At 40.3% G+C, this 14,952-nt stretch overlaps 1 protein-coding gene across 1 annotated transcript in view; it reads left to right on the top strand.

Annotated features, from left to right (window-relative positions):
* Positions 1–818: 818 nt before the first annotated feature.
* Positions 819–14,952, top strand: part of ADAMTS13 (ADAM metallopeptidase with thrombospondin type 1 motif 13) — a 58,620-nt gene continuing 44,486 nt past the window's right edge. Inside the window, 15 exon segments of the mRNA XM_067541863.1 lie at positions 819–906; positions 1,146–1,247; positions 2,135–2,179; positions 3,021–3,095; positions 3,736–3,840; positions 4,312–4,382; positions 5,215–5,330; positions 6,013–6,131; positions 6,248–6,408; positions 7,082–7,212; positions 8,453–8,536; positions 10,035–10,151; positions 12,004–12,144; positions 13,411–13,539; positions 14,814–14,942. Of these exon segments, the coding sequence (XP_067397964.1) occupies positions 892–906; positions 1,146–1,247; positions 2,135–2,179; positions 3,021–3,095; positions 3,736–3,840; positions 4,312–4,382; positions 5,215–5,330; positions 6,013–6,131; positions 6,248–6,408; positions 7,082–7,212; positions 8,453–8,536; positions 10,035–10,151; positions 12,004–12,144; positions 13,411–13,539; positions 14,814–14,942 (1,540 nt within the window). The 5' untranslated portion in view covers positions 819–891.

Genomic DNA, 14,952 nt, shown 5'->3' with positions numbered 1-14,952 from the left:
GGCCAAACAGATGAGTCCAGTACACAACAAATAAGGACAAGCACAGAAACTCGTATAATGCTCTGACCGTGTAAAACTAGAAGTTCCCAAAAGTAAATTGTCATTGTTATAGAGTCATTGTGAGCACAAGTGCACACTTAAGAATTCAAACAGAAGTGAAGGGAGCAGTGCAGATAGAGCACTATGCTCTTTGAAAAGTTATAGTCCTTTGATATTGTCTGGAAGGGCTTACTCTGTTCAAATTAAAATTCTCCCATCAGCAATATCACAGCCTGTTGCAATGTATGAAGGAGACTAGTAAAAGGACTGAGGTCTTGATCCTGAAAAGGATTGAGAGTAATCCCACTGAAATAACTTGGACTAGTCATGGCATGCATAAAATGAAACATGCAAGGGTCTCTGCAGCATCAGGGACTCAGTGGCATAAAAGTTCTTCCTTGTCCCTGGATCGATTTTGCATTCGTTAACACTTTTAAGGTTAGCTAGAATCACAGTAACACAGCGGGGCAGGCAGTCGATAAGTAGAATCCTGCAAATCCACAGATATCTGCTCTATATCCGCAGGCCATTTTGGCCGCTCAAATGCAGACCTGAATTTTGCAGGGCTCTGTTGATCAGGTTTCCAGTGCATCACTGGGGATGCGTGTCTTCAAACAGGCCGCGGTGTGCAATTTGGACGGGGGGGAGAGGATTCAAGGGCAGGTTGGGCTGCACGGCTGAAATTAAACTAAAACTGATACAGCCAAAACAAATCCGAGGGGGAGAAGGGGCAGAGGCTAGAGAGAGGAGAAGGGGCCCCAGGGGAGGGCGCAGTGGGCGGCCCCGCTGAACACAGGAGCCGTTGCTTGTCCCAGTCTCCCGGGGCGGCGGCCTGGCAGCGCCCCCGCCGGCATGGAGCGATACACGGTGAGGAGGAGCGGCGGCCGCCCCGCCCTGAGCGCGCTGGGGGCGGGCTCCGGCCTGTGAGGAGGGCTCAGAGCCGGCCTGGGGCCCACGCAGAGCCTGAGAGGAGGGGGCCGGTTGCCCATGGCGGGGGGGCGGTTCCTTGTGCTCAGTGATGGGGGCTGCACAGTGAGGCAGGCGCTGAGGGGTTTTTGGGCCCAGGTTCGCCCCCAGTTTATCAGTGCCTGTCCCCTCCCCCCCAGGTGCTGGAGCAGCTGCAGCCCGGGGCTGTGGGCACGACGCTGCTGGTGGCCTTGAAGGAGGAGGAGGAGGAAGGTGCTGGGAGGAAATATGTGCTGAAGCAGGTGAGAAGCTGGTTGCCATGACGACGGGATGCAGCTCGCAAGGGCCTCTCCCTGCAGGGGACCCAGGCCAGCCCAGCGCCTGGCACCCGCACTGGCTCGGCTCCTACTCCGAATCAGGCCCCTGGCTTGACCTGCGGTGGCATTCAGATCCATCCCTGGAGCGTAAAGGCTGACGGTGGAAAAGACTTGTTGAGTCCTTCCCAGTCCATTCTTCCCCTGAGGCGCTGCCACTCTCCGGGTGCAGGCGCAGGAACAGCTGCTCAACTGCCACTTTTCAGTGCTGGGGCACCCAGTTGCAAACTGAAGGTCCCCAGTGCCCGGGGGCCAAGCCTACATTTGCACCTCCTAAAGGGTCCCAGTGCCACCCCCAGCTGCCCTGGGGAGAGGGGGGTCTGTACCTGCGGGGAGGCTTGGGAGGGGGGCACAAATGCAGGCTTGACTCTGTTGTCCCCCCACCCTTACCTGCCATGCGGTGCCTGCCTCTCCCGCTGCAGCCCGGCACCAGCTCGGACGGGGTGGCTCGAGTGGGGGGCGCCAGCCTGGCCTTTCACGTGTGAGGGAGGAGGCGCTGAGGGGCACCCCTCAGAGCCTCCTGCATCCCCCTGCACATGGTGAAGGGCCGGCCCGGCTGGACCCAACCAGCAATCAGTGAGTTATTCTTGCCAGGAAGATCCAAGCACCAACAGCAGATATTAGAGTTGCAGTGCACACTTATTGTTGATATAAAAGTTATGCTAATTTATATATAAATTGGGTGCACATCTCATTCTCCTGGTGGGGTTACTTATGTGATGCTCTGTATCATGAAGCTTGGCCACCTCTATATTATATTCTCATCCTTGTCTTTTGTTATATTGTTACCTTTGTGTTTTGTTTGTTTGCTACAGGTTGAATGCATTGATGAACAACAAGCAAATGATGCCCTGAAGGAGGTAGCAATGCAGCCTTTCTTCACTAGTCTCATTCAGAAGGAGCCAGGTTTTATCTTAGGCAGTAAAATATCCTTTATCAGAAATAATTTGAAAATATAAATTGCCCTACCTGAGGGGGCGTCCCAAAGCCTGGGCCCCTGAATCTAGACAGCAGTGCTAGTGTAATTCTATTAAAGTAAATGAACTTATGCTATCTGGGAATTTGGCCCTTTGTTTTTATTCCTTTTTACTCCAGTTAGCTCTGCAGAGCCATGAGCACAACTTTGGGAGAGTGAGCTGAATTGTATTTCAGCTCACACATCGACAACAGAATTTTTAATAAGTTCCAATTGCAAGATCTTTACCTTGAGACTTCACCTCATGGCCAGATTTAGAAAGGTGGACACCTTGTGCATTTTAATTACACCTGCGATACACAGCTGAATCAGGATTATTGCAGATGATGGGCATGCCAGAAATAACCCAGCTTGACTTTCAAATTCCAGGATGAGCTTGTGGGGTTGGTAATTAGGAAACAATCTTTTTAGTTGAAAACTCATCTGTTGGGAGATGACATATGTAGAGCCCCATAATGCTATTTGTACAGAGTTATATTTAGAGAAGAGCTTCAGTTCAGTACTGAATTTTACTTTTCTTGACACTTGGAAATATGAAATAGAACTTAAAAATAAAAAGAATTGGGCCTCGCTATTTTGACAGGGACACAGCATAAATAACAATCAGAAATCTGCCCTTTGTGTTCTGTGTTTTAAAGACATTTTCTTAATCTAGGAGAAAGAAACGTGGATTGTAGTTCAGTTAGAGGAAACTCTTTGGGTTTCATTTGCTCTCTTTCCAACAGGCAATGGATCTGCTGAAACTTCAGCATTCAAACATCTGCATTTACAAAGAATTGTTTATAACATGGGATAATAAGGTAAGAATGAAATGGTGTCTGTAAGAGTGGAGCACACAGTAGTTACTGGCATGTCAGAGTTTCTGTAGCTAGGTAAGGGGACACAAAGTTTTTGGGCCCATGATTGAGCCTTCTTCTGTGAAAGCAGCTCTGAGTTACACCACCATTGGGGCAGCACAGTATGGTTATGTTGCATTGCCAGTATCCATGTATCTTTATGCAGTGTCTTCTCCTTTTGCATCCATATGCAACAGATACACAATTTTTAAGCTGCTGTTTTTCCTTGCATGCCTAAATAAAGCACTTTAAAAACTGGCCCATAAGAAGCCAGAAGGCCAGAGCTATTTCTTGTGGACCCAATCCTGCACTCTACTTGGGTAAAACTTCAATTGAATTTAGTAGGATTTATGTTTGAGTGGAACTGTCCATATGGTTTTAAAGGTAGACACTTGCCTGTTAGAAGCAGATGCTTTATGTTTAAATAGACAAAAGTAAATATTGACTCTGTTGTGGGAGATAAATAAGCCCATCACATACTTCCATGGTGAGCACCAAATCTGTTTGCAGGGCCCAATGGCCCAGCTGCTGATTTGTGTCTTTGTTGCTGGGTATGTCATTACCTGCAAGTGATTGAATAATGTTGGCCTAATCTCTGTTGCAGATTTCCTCTCTATTTCTTTGTCTGGTGATGCAGCACTCAGGTCAAGGAGACCTTTCATCTCTGATCAAGGCAAAAAGGAAGAAGCGAGAGAAAATAGAAGACATGGTAGAAAATTACAGAAGAGGCAGCTTATTGAAATGCCTTTAACTCTTTTCCCCACCTTCTGTCCTTTCCCAGCTCCGCCCCAAAGAGATCAGAGCATAATATTTATTGCTTAAAGCAGGAGAGCAGGAGTTAAAACTTCTGAATTCTCTTCCCAGCTCTGCTACTGAGGCATTGTACAATCATAATAATACTGTAATAGTATTTAGCATTTATACAGTTTTGTGTTTCTGAGCAACTCAACCTTTCCATGCCTTAGTTTACTCTTCTGAAAAATGGGGATAATAATACTGCTTAATTCACAGAGGTGATGTTGATGTACAGGTTAATTGCTCTGGAGAAAGTGAAAGTAATATTCTCATCTGGGCTGAAGCCTGTGTCATGCTAAGAAGCCTTCATGTGATTAGCCATGTCTTATTTCACCACGTAGTTATTCTTCTTGTACTACAATTTCGTGTATATTTCTGTCAATAGATGATTCAGAAGTTCCTGGGGCAGATGGTGGATGCTTTATTTTATATACACAAACAAAATGTTCTGCACAGGTAAATAAAAATCCCAGCTTCTTTGACTGCTAGACCTTTGTTGCCTCTTTGCAGCTGAACTATCACTCCAGCACAACTATTCATTTGAGAAGCAAGATATTGTACATTTTGGTGGTATGGTGAGAAGTTTCAGAGATAAGATGGAGTGTCAAAATGAATTTATAGCAGAGACAGATGATTAGTAGATTTACTGTATAAGTGTTATTCAGTGCTCCTCTCCTCCCACCATTTTTTTCCCTCAATGTTGTTTGATTTCAGAGACAATAGTGTGAACTTATTGATTAAAGCAGGGCAGAGGAAGTTATACTCCTGGATTTTATTCCTACCTTTTGATCACTGTGTGACTTTAGGCAAGTCATATGTTCTCCCCAGTTTATCCATCCACAAAATGGGTATAACAACTGTTGAATGTTTGTAAAGTGTTCAAGATCCTGTAGTTAATGAAATACTGGAACACTGACTCTTCATTCACATTCATATTACAGTCTATAATGATGCATAAAACTTTCTGTGGCAAATGAGCTGTGCCTTTCATAAACTAAAAGAATGAACAAACCTAACAGGAATAAGAGAGAAAAAAAGACCAGGGTCATGCTTAATGTCCAGATAAAGTTGAGGCTTCTGGTATCAATTTTTAAAGCTTTTTGCCTTATTCACAGTAAAAAAAAAAAAAAAAAAAAAGACAAATTTATTTTATTTCATTATAGTTTGTAACTTAAAAACAAAGCCCATCTTTTTGTACATGAAAGGTCTCAGAGATAAGGAGTCTGTAGCTATACATCATTACACTCTGATTTAACATGTTGATAAAAACCATTTCTGTATATTGCAGAAACCTCAAACCATCTAACATCATTTTAACTGATGAAGTATCCTTCGTGCTTTGTGATTTCAGTGTAGAAACCCTTATGACTGATAAAATGAAATGGAAGATTAGAGTGGAAGAAGGTAGCTGTTTAGTTTTAATATTTTAGTAGTTTGGTTGTTTTGCTTGTTTGCTTGCTTGCTTGTTTTACAGAGATTCAACTGTGGTTTTTAGCAGTTTAATTTTATTAAAAACCAAAGAAGGAAAACACCTTTTTTTGCCTTTTACATTTTATTTCTTCTAAGCAGCAAGCAAGATCATTGTAAAAGATCAAGAATGAAATAGATTGCTTGGGATATGAAAACTTTCATGTTTACATAATTGATCTGGATCTAGCTCAGCAGTGATAAAAAATAATTGTTACCATCTGATGGCAATTTTGTGGTACATGTAAAATGAGTCTGGAGGTTGTCCAGTTACAAGTGGATAGATGCCCATATCACACAAACCACTCTCACAATTGGAAAAATAGATCTTTTACTATTTTGGGAGTCACAAGATGACTCTAAGATAGACTGGATTTGTAAGACTATTTGCAATAATGTATAGGAAGTTAGATCTTGGATAATTGTTTGTTGTTAACTGTAGTGCAGTTCTTAGAATCTTCTATGGCATATCACCAGTAAACATCCAACTCATTTTTGAGTCTTTTTGACTGAACTGTACTTTGATGTGAAACTGCTGTCCACATGTCACACCCATGCAAGCAAAGCAAAACATTACACAGTGTCAAAACCATTACTTATCTGACATTTATTTCAACAGATCCTGACTCTAAATCCTGGATGTCCCCTGAAGCACTGTGCTTTTCCTTTAGTGAGAAATCTGACATCTGGTCTTTAGGATGTATTCTACTTGACATGATGACTTGCTTCTTTCTGAATGTATGTACTATTGAGAGTATTACGAACATTTCATTGTGAATGTAATGTGTCATAAAACCCCAAGAGATCTGCAAAGAGAATACATGCAGGTTCTGTTAATATTCTGCTCTTTACAGGTGAAAGAGACCATTTCATTACTGCGGGATATTAAAAAGGACATCAGTTGTCTTGAGAGAGTTCTGATGTTAATGCAGAAAGGGAATAAAGATACTTTGCCTTTGTCCCCAATTTTACTTATGATGCTACAGATACAGCCCAGTATGAGACCCTCAGCAAAGTGAGTTCTGGACATTTTGCCCTGCTCTATTCTGTCTTTTGCTCCCCCTCCCCACCCCCCATCTACTGTAAGAGAGAGTGTTCTTTAGTGTTTAGATTAGGGGACCGAGAGCCAGGTCTCCTAGGTTCTATCCCTGCCTCTGTAACTGACTCACTTTGCTGCCCTGCTGTAAGGAAGTCACTTCACCTATCAGAGCCTCGGTTTCCCCATCTTTGAAATGAGTGTTCTAATGTACACTGACCGGATATTCTCTGATCAGAGAGGATATTTGTGGGTTTTTGGGGAATTATGTTATAAGACATAGTTAAAGGCCATCTTTTGGAGGCTGTGGTGTGGTCAGGTATACAGTTTGGGTTCTCAGAAAATGTCTGCATTTACTAACATTTTATTTTGATATGAGAATCTCAAAACTCTTTACAAACATTAATTAATTAAGCCTCAGAGCACATCATCAGATTGGTTAGTGTTATGTCCACTTTCCAGGTAGGTAAAATGAGGCAGAAGGGTTAACTGACTTACCCAAAGGTCAGTGAAAGAGTCAAGATCAGAATTTAGGAGTCTTGATAGCCAGAACCCTATTTTACCCACTAATTAACATTTGCACTTCCAACAAAACATACCAAAATCAGTAGGAAAACTTTGCTGACCTTCTTTCTCTCTCTTCCTTCTCTAGGGACTTGGTTAATATTCCATATATTGTGGAATGTTTGACTATTGCTGGTTCCTCTTTATCAAAACAGGAAAAAACCTTGCCTTCAGCGATTTTAGATGTGCTCCTTGAAGGAGGAATTGGAAGTGTTTTAGGTAATCAGGAAAATAAATTGCCTTTGAGATACTGACATTAGTTTCCTATTGAAATGCCATGTGTGCCACTTAGGATGTATTATACTACCGGAATGAATGAATAGATGGATACCCACTGTACCTGAAATGAAATGCATCATTGTTTTGGACAAGAATCTCTGTCTAACCGAATTATACCTTCATAAGATTAGTAGCTCTTACCTAATGTGCTGCCTGAATAGGGTGAGAGAGTATTATTAAAAGAATTGTTATTAAAAGACTTTGTCAAACTGTTCTGAAGTTCATGGGAGCCCCCCACTCTGATTGCATTCTAGTTTAGCAGTTAACCCTATTGAGATATTCACTTAGAATGCATTACTGGCTAAAGGGGAAAAGCTGCTACTTTAAAGAGTTTAGTTTCCTTATATATCTTTACATTTTATTATTAACATAATTTCATATTGGAGTATTTATTAAAAATATAAATTATACCTAACCGACAAACTCATCAACAATTTAATGAAACAGGCAGCAACATGATAAGGCTGGTGGTGGCTCTTACATGTATTCCGCAAGATAGATCTTATGTACATTTTCGTCTTAAAAATGCAAACGAGATGTATCTTGTAGAGGGTTGCCATGTTCAATAATAAATATGTCTAGTTTCTAAAGTTTAGCAACTCCATAAACCTGCTAGAGCCCTAGTTTTTTCTTCCCTGAGCTTTTCAGCATCACAAAGCAGAGTGACTGAAGAAAATGTTACATATATAGGGGATCAGCTCCACACCTGGTGGGATCAGAATAGCTCCATTGGTTTCAGTGATTAATCTATCTGGAGATCTGGCCCATTGCTTTGGTTAGGGGTTGGGATAGAATTAGCTTCAGTTCTGAAAAATCTGCTCTGTATAAGATAATAAGTGTGTGTAAACCATTAAAGCCCTTTTCGGTCAGTATGTTGCTACAATTCCCAAAAGCAGGAAATGCCATGTGCAGAGATGGGGGAAAAGAATCTTATTATTTTTTGTTCATATATCAACACATCTGCTGTTTTGCGTGAGGTAGAGATTAATACTCTGCAATTTTAAAATGTTTTATACTTTCTTTGTTTCTTTTTTTAACTAAGTCTCAAGTTGAATTTCTTTCAATTATGTGACTTCACAGGCTAGGCACAGAATAGGAAGACAATAAAATTATGAACATATCCTGTAAATATTTGTGTAAAATGACTTAGCAAAAACTTGTGATGTCTTGTTTTATGCAGAATTTATGCAGACTTACTGGGACATAGAGAAGGCTCAAGCAAAAGCTATAAAGCGTCTTGCCAGCTTACTAGAAGATAAAAGTGGTATGGGTCACTGTTTCAGCATTTAATTTTTACTGTATTCTTGCTCACTGCTTTCACTCTGAGAATAGTGGAAAAACATACTGCATAATAAATGAGAATTCTGTGCCACTTTAAAGTGCCACAGAACTCTCGTTGTTTTTGCTGTATACAGACTAACACAGCTACCCCTCTGGAACTCTTCTATACTGCATAATAGTGCATTATCCTGTTGGAAAACTGGGTTTGAATTCTGACCTTGGCTAGAAATGAAAATGCGTATGGTTGGTCTCAACCATTTTGTGCAGATATGGAGACAACCCATACATTGGCAAAATTAGTTATCTGTCTCTGTTTGGGAAAAGCTCGGACTGAAATAGCAGAGATATTGTTGGGCAGGATTGGAGTGCACTGGCAGAGCTGTGTTTGTGGGGCAGAATCAAAGATGCTGGGGTGTGTTGTCAGAAACCTGTGGAGTCCCAGGACTGTAATAGCAGGGAGTGGTACAGGTTGGAATTTTAGTGCTTTGGCAGAGCTGTGTGTTGGAAGATTACATAGCCTCTCCCTTCATTATGCCTAACTCTGCAGTGCTATTAGACTAATACTTTTATGAACTCAAAATTCACTGTTAAACAAATTCCACTAATTGTACTCTTATTTCAAACTATTATCACTTTTAACACTGACATTGAACTTTAATATTAAAAATAGAAATATTTAAGATCTGGGTAGATACTACAATGTAATGATTTAATACTCTAAGACTGTAAACAATAAGGGGAAAGAACATGGTTATTTCTTGTCATCTACCAATATCTGTGAAGCATTTAAACTGAAAAGTGACTTTTCCCATTGAAATAACGTGATTCTGTGATAAATAAGTTTGAAAAGGCATGAATAGAACCTCCCTAGCAGTGATATAAGTGAAATTTGTTACAACAGATATTTACATCTCTGAGAATGCTTAGAATGGATTCCCAGAGGACATCTAAGTTCTCTTGGACAATTTTCCCTTTTACCATCATGTTTTGTGGATATGTTATTTCCTTTTGGAATAGCTAACACTGCTCAAAGACTTGCTAGGACTGGGAAACTTAGTGAAGTAATTCCCCCCTCCGCCCCAAGATTCTGAAAAGCATAATTTCTCAGCACTACCACATCAGAATTCTAGCCCATGTCACTCGAAATGTAGCCAACCAAGAGCTACAATACCACTTGCTAGGAACACAATGACTACTAACCTCAACAAAACAGGATAGACTGTGACTGCTTTCGTCTTTAATGCAGAAGCGTTGCCTTCGAGACTACTGGGTTCAGTGTAGTGCTCCATCTTGATCTTAACAGCTTTCCTTTCAGATAGAGAACATTGTTGAACCATCTCTGCCCTACCATGTCATGCATGGGTACCCAGACCTGCCCTGAAGCTGGGAACTCCATGTTGTATTGAAGGTGGGAAGCATATAGGCCAGCTAAGTTGTTCATAGTGTTATTAAATATTAACTCTCACAATTAATTTCCCTAGCCTTAATATATTCGCTAGAACTTCTGGATCCTATCACCTGTGCAATGAGGACTCATATAGATTCTCTAGAGCTACAATTAGATGGCTGCAGATTACTGCTTGACATTATTGGCCAAGGTACAGTGATGAGGCTCCATTCTAAACACTGGGCAGTAACTTTGTACTTCTTACCATGTTACATGTAATAAACAAGATTTGAAATGGATTTGATGACAATTAATATTCATATTGATTAAGTTTTTAAGGGGTAGATTTATTGTTACATGGGAATTTAGCCAGCTTTAATGGGAGTCTGGATTCTCTTGGGCAGGGTGGTTTGATTTAAAGCAGAGTGATGGAAATCAACTAGCGAGAAACCTTGATTTAATCTTATTTTGCATTTGTATTTTCTAGTTGTTTTCATAAAGGAAGGATGATTCTCATTAGCTGGTTTTATCATTAAAACGTGTTTATTTGCCACTAAATATAGCCTTCATATTAAAATTGCTATTTTTGTTTGTTCACCAGGAGGATACTCTATACACATTTATTTAAACAGGCATTTATTCAGATTCTTAATGGTTTTATGGTAGAAAATAATGAATGATGCATTTCTCATTTACTAGATGATTTTTGTTTACTTGTGGTATGTGTCAAATTGGATTTGGATGGAAATTAGAATGCAATTAAAATGAACAAAAACAGCATTTTAAATTTGTTTTTTATTAGTTAAAGAAAACTACCTTAACTGTGTTGGATATGTAAGAAAACGAAAGTTTCTCAAAACACGTTCTGCCTTTAAAACTAACTGATTTATTAATAAGAGGAAGTATTAGCTGTAGTTAGTGAATTCATGGAGCGTTTTTGATTACCATGGGCCAGATTTTGAAATCCACGGGAATTAGGCACCTAACCTGTTTAAGCACTTTTGGAAATCCCACTAGGCACCTAACTGCACATTTATGTGCCTAAATACCTTTGAAAATCTGTCTCTGTGTACTTCAAGTTTTTAGAATTAGTAGATCTCATCCTCTCCCAACCTATTGGAAGAAGAAATGAGATTTCTTGCTTTTCCATCTCCCAGTCGGTCTCTCAACTTTGAATGAACTAGTCCAAATGCAGAAAATATTCCCCAGGCACCTGCTAGGTAAACTGAAAGTAAAAGTACATTAAGGCAAAAAATTTTTTGCACAAATGAAATTGGAAGTAAAGTTTATAAACAAGTGACATGATTCAGTGCTCGGGTTAAATTCTCAGAACATGCAAGTGCAAACCGTGCTACTGAATGGGCCAAAATGGTATTTGCTCATCTGTACAGTTTGCAATTTAGAACATAAGAACGGCCATACTGGGTCAAACCAATGGTCCATTTAGCCCAGTATCCTGTCTTCCGACAGTGGCCAATGCCAGGTGCTTCAGAAGGAATGAACAGAACAGGTAATCATCAAGTGATCCATTCCCTGTCACCCATTCCCAGGTTCTGGCAACAGAGGCTAGGGACACTTCAGCGCATGGTTTTATCTCTGCCCATCCTGGTTAATAGTCATTTGTTAATGATCAAGTTTCAAGTTTTGCTTTCTGCGTATGATTTAGGTGCAGACAGCCCTGGTATCTAACAAAATTTCTCTGTAAGATACTGTATGGTTAACTCTAGGAACAACCCATAGTTTAAAGATGCCTTTGAATAATAACAAATGTCTTGTGCAAAAATAATGTAAATAACTAACTGTACCTCCTTTTCACTTTTCTGGTACCGCTGTCCTCATTTTTGTGACATGTTCCTTTGGGAAATTATATGAAAATGATGCAGAAACTGAGACAAAAAAGCAGTTTAATTTCAGGAAGGGAAGGGAAAATAACAATACTAGTCTATGCTAAGTCAACAAATTATGCTTGCTTTATGAAATACCTGTGCTGAGAGAAGAAAAATCAGACTTCAGTGAAAGCAGCTGAAGCCTCCTCATGCTGTTTCATGTTTCGCTTTTGACAGCCCTACAACAGAACATGGATGTGGAGATGCTAGTTGGTGAAGAAGTAATCAATTCTCTGTTAAAGATAATGAGAACATATTCTGAAAATGAAGAACTGCTTTCAATGACCTGCACTTTACTGATGATGATTTCAACCAATGGTGGGTCTCCTGGTCCTTTCATATGGCATGTTCTTCTTGTTTGTCCATCTTTGTCTGTTGGATTAGATACGTAACGGAGAACTCTGTGACTTAGCATATTTATATTGCTGTATGTGGGTTATTTTTCCATCTCAGACGCATTAGTCAGCCAGTTCTATTCCAAGACTGCTGGAAGCATGAGGTACACTATATTCTGACTGAGTGGTTTGAGACGGGATATGTTAACGAGGTGGTGTGTTCAGTCTTGGTTGGGTAATAAGTGACTCTTATTAATTTATGCAGATAGTAACACTGGGGAAAGCTAGGGCAGGGAACCTGGGTTCAATTGCTGGCTCTGCTGCAGACCTTTTGGGTGGCCTCAGCAAGTCACTTCATTTCTCCATGCCTCAGTTTTCATTCAGTCTGTAATTACTAATATTATTATTATTATTTGTACTTGTCTCCAGTGCCAGATTACATTATGATGTGACCTGGCTGGTTTTTGTGAAGGATTAGGGAAGGATTTATCAATGCAAAAGGAACATGTCCAAAAAAGATTTGAAACTGTCCAAAAATATTTTACATTGTTGTATGCAGTGTAGTTGTAGCTGTGTTGGTCCCAGGATAGTAGAGAGACAAGGTGAGTAAGGCAATATCTTTTATTGAATCAGTTTCTGTTGATGAGAAAGACAAGCTTTCGAGCCCCACTTCAGGTCAGAGGAGAGCCCTGAGAGACCTGAAGAAGATCTTTGTGTGGCTCAAAAGCTTCTCTCTCTCACCAACAAAAGTTGGTCAAATAAAAGATATTACCTCACCCACCTATCTAAAAATATTTTAAGTATTTTTTTTCAACTCTTAAAAACATAAAAAGGCAACTGTCTAAGATTTTTGACATTTGACTTAAGTTATTGTTCAAAATTAATTCTTAAGTCTGGAGTTGGTTAGGTTGGTTGGATTGCTAGACTGACTTGCATTGCAGTGATTGGTGTCCTCTCAATAACTCTTTTTTTTTTTTCTTCTGTAAAGCTCAAAACTAATGGGAAGAGATGGGCCGAATTGAAAAGGTTCTGAAAAGGCCAGTCACACTAGTATAATCTATAATGTGTGTGTGGTTTTTATTAAGAATCCAACACATTTGTTTTGCTCATTTTCATGTTGCTCGTGATCATAGTATGTTGCTCTCTTGTTTCATGACTCCTTTTGATTTAAATTTGTTGTGCTGTGATGCCAGTGGCAATAACCCCCAGATGGCAAGTTTTATAACACGTCCTTTTCTGTGCTCATTAGAAATGGCTGCAGAGGCATTGAGGAAAGCTGGAGTCATCTCAGATGTTCTGACGATTATAAGCAGTTTTCCTCATAACAGACAGATATGTCTCTCTTGCTGTGGTGTTCTCTGGAGCTTGGCTGTGAATGGTAAGTAAAACACAGCATATACTGTGCTAGCTGTATTCAGTGATTCTTGCAGCTCTGGGGTGAATCTTTTTACTGACTTCTGCCAACTTTGGGGACAGTGGGGTGTTGGAGAAAAGAATGTGGTTGAAAGCTTTGTTTGAATAGCATTAGAGGATCCATCGTTGAATGAACTATGGGACACCATAGATTGAAGATCAGTGCAAACTTCTCAGTATCCCTAGTGATAGTAAGGACCCAATTTGTAAATTTTACTGTGGCAGGCTCTGGTGCATACTTCAGAAATGAAAAATGGGTTATGTGGCCGGAGGTTCCATCACATAATGTGATGGGTTGTGCTGTAAAAAGAGAAAATGCAGCCTAATCAGCATAGTGGATTGATTTAAGAAACACCCCTCGCAAATGGAGGTGAATTAGATGATACATTGGTAGGGTGGGGGAAATTCTTTGAAATAAGTAGCTTTTTTAATAACCCCACGACACACCCTGGCTGCCCCAGGAAGAGATTTTTGTTAAAAACCTCCAGCCATGCATTTCTGTCCTACAGTCCTGTCATATTTCACAATTGAAACAGGATTAGGCTAACTCTTGAGTAGAAATCTCCCAGTAACACCTAGTTGCTATAGTGTGGCTGTTAAATCAGCAGGTGGCATTCTTTCTACTGAACCAGTGCCACAGCATTGCGTAACAGGGCACTGTGCTGCTGCTGGAAGGTGCCCTTTTGCACCAGACCTAAATCTGAGGCCCTGACCACTGATGGTGATTAGATTCCATGACATTTCTTGCAAGAGCAAGGAAGTGTTATTCTCATTGTCAAGATAAAAAACAAATGTGTACAATTCTATTCTGCATGTTTAATTTCCCACTGCAGGTTCAAGTTGGTATTGTTCTCTGTGTGATCTGTTAGCTATCATTCCTGTGTGCTGTGTTCTACCTAGGGACAGCTGCATTTTAGGGTGGAGTGAAGCAATAACTGTATATAGTCTGCATGTCAGATTAAGTTTGTAAAGCTTTTGCAGATGAAAGTAGCTGGAGTAATGCAAGATTCTTTTATTAATGTAAAGAAAAGCTGATAGAAGCAATCTTGAGCATGATCAAATATATAACTAATCAATTGTGTGTTTTTATACAGAAAACCTAACTTCTCTGATATCTTTCTGTGGTAAACTGTTCTTTGCCTGCAGTTTAATCTGCCCATTAATTAATGATGTAATGTATTCATGTTTTAGTTAAACTCAGCTTGATATATTTGCATTTGGATTTTCTTTCTAATTCAGAAAGTAACTTGGGGCAAGCGTCACTAAAAGATGCTGTCCAGATTATCACTGGAGTCCTCCAAGAACACCGGGAGAATGGAGAGGTGGTTGAATCGGCTTGCTCTGCCCTCTGGGTTCTAACACTTCAGGGTGAGTTTTC

This window comes from Emydura macquarii, unplaced genomic scaffold (genome assembly GCF_026122565.2).
Source record: "Emydura macquarii macquarii isolate MOO-44397 ecotype Brisbane River unplaced genomic scaffold, CSIRO-AGI_Emac_v2 contig_691, whole genome shotgun sequence".
Taxonomy (NCBI): Eukaryota; Metazoa; Chordata; order Testudines; family Chelidae; genus Emydura; species Emydura macquarii.
This window is presented reverse-complemented; position numbering and strand designations above follow the sequence as displayed.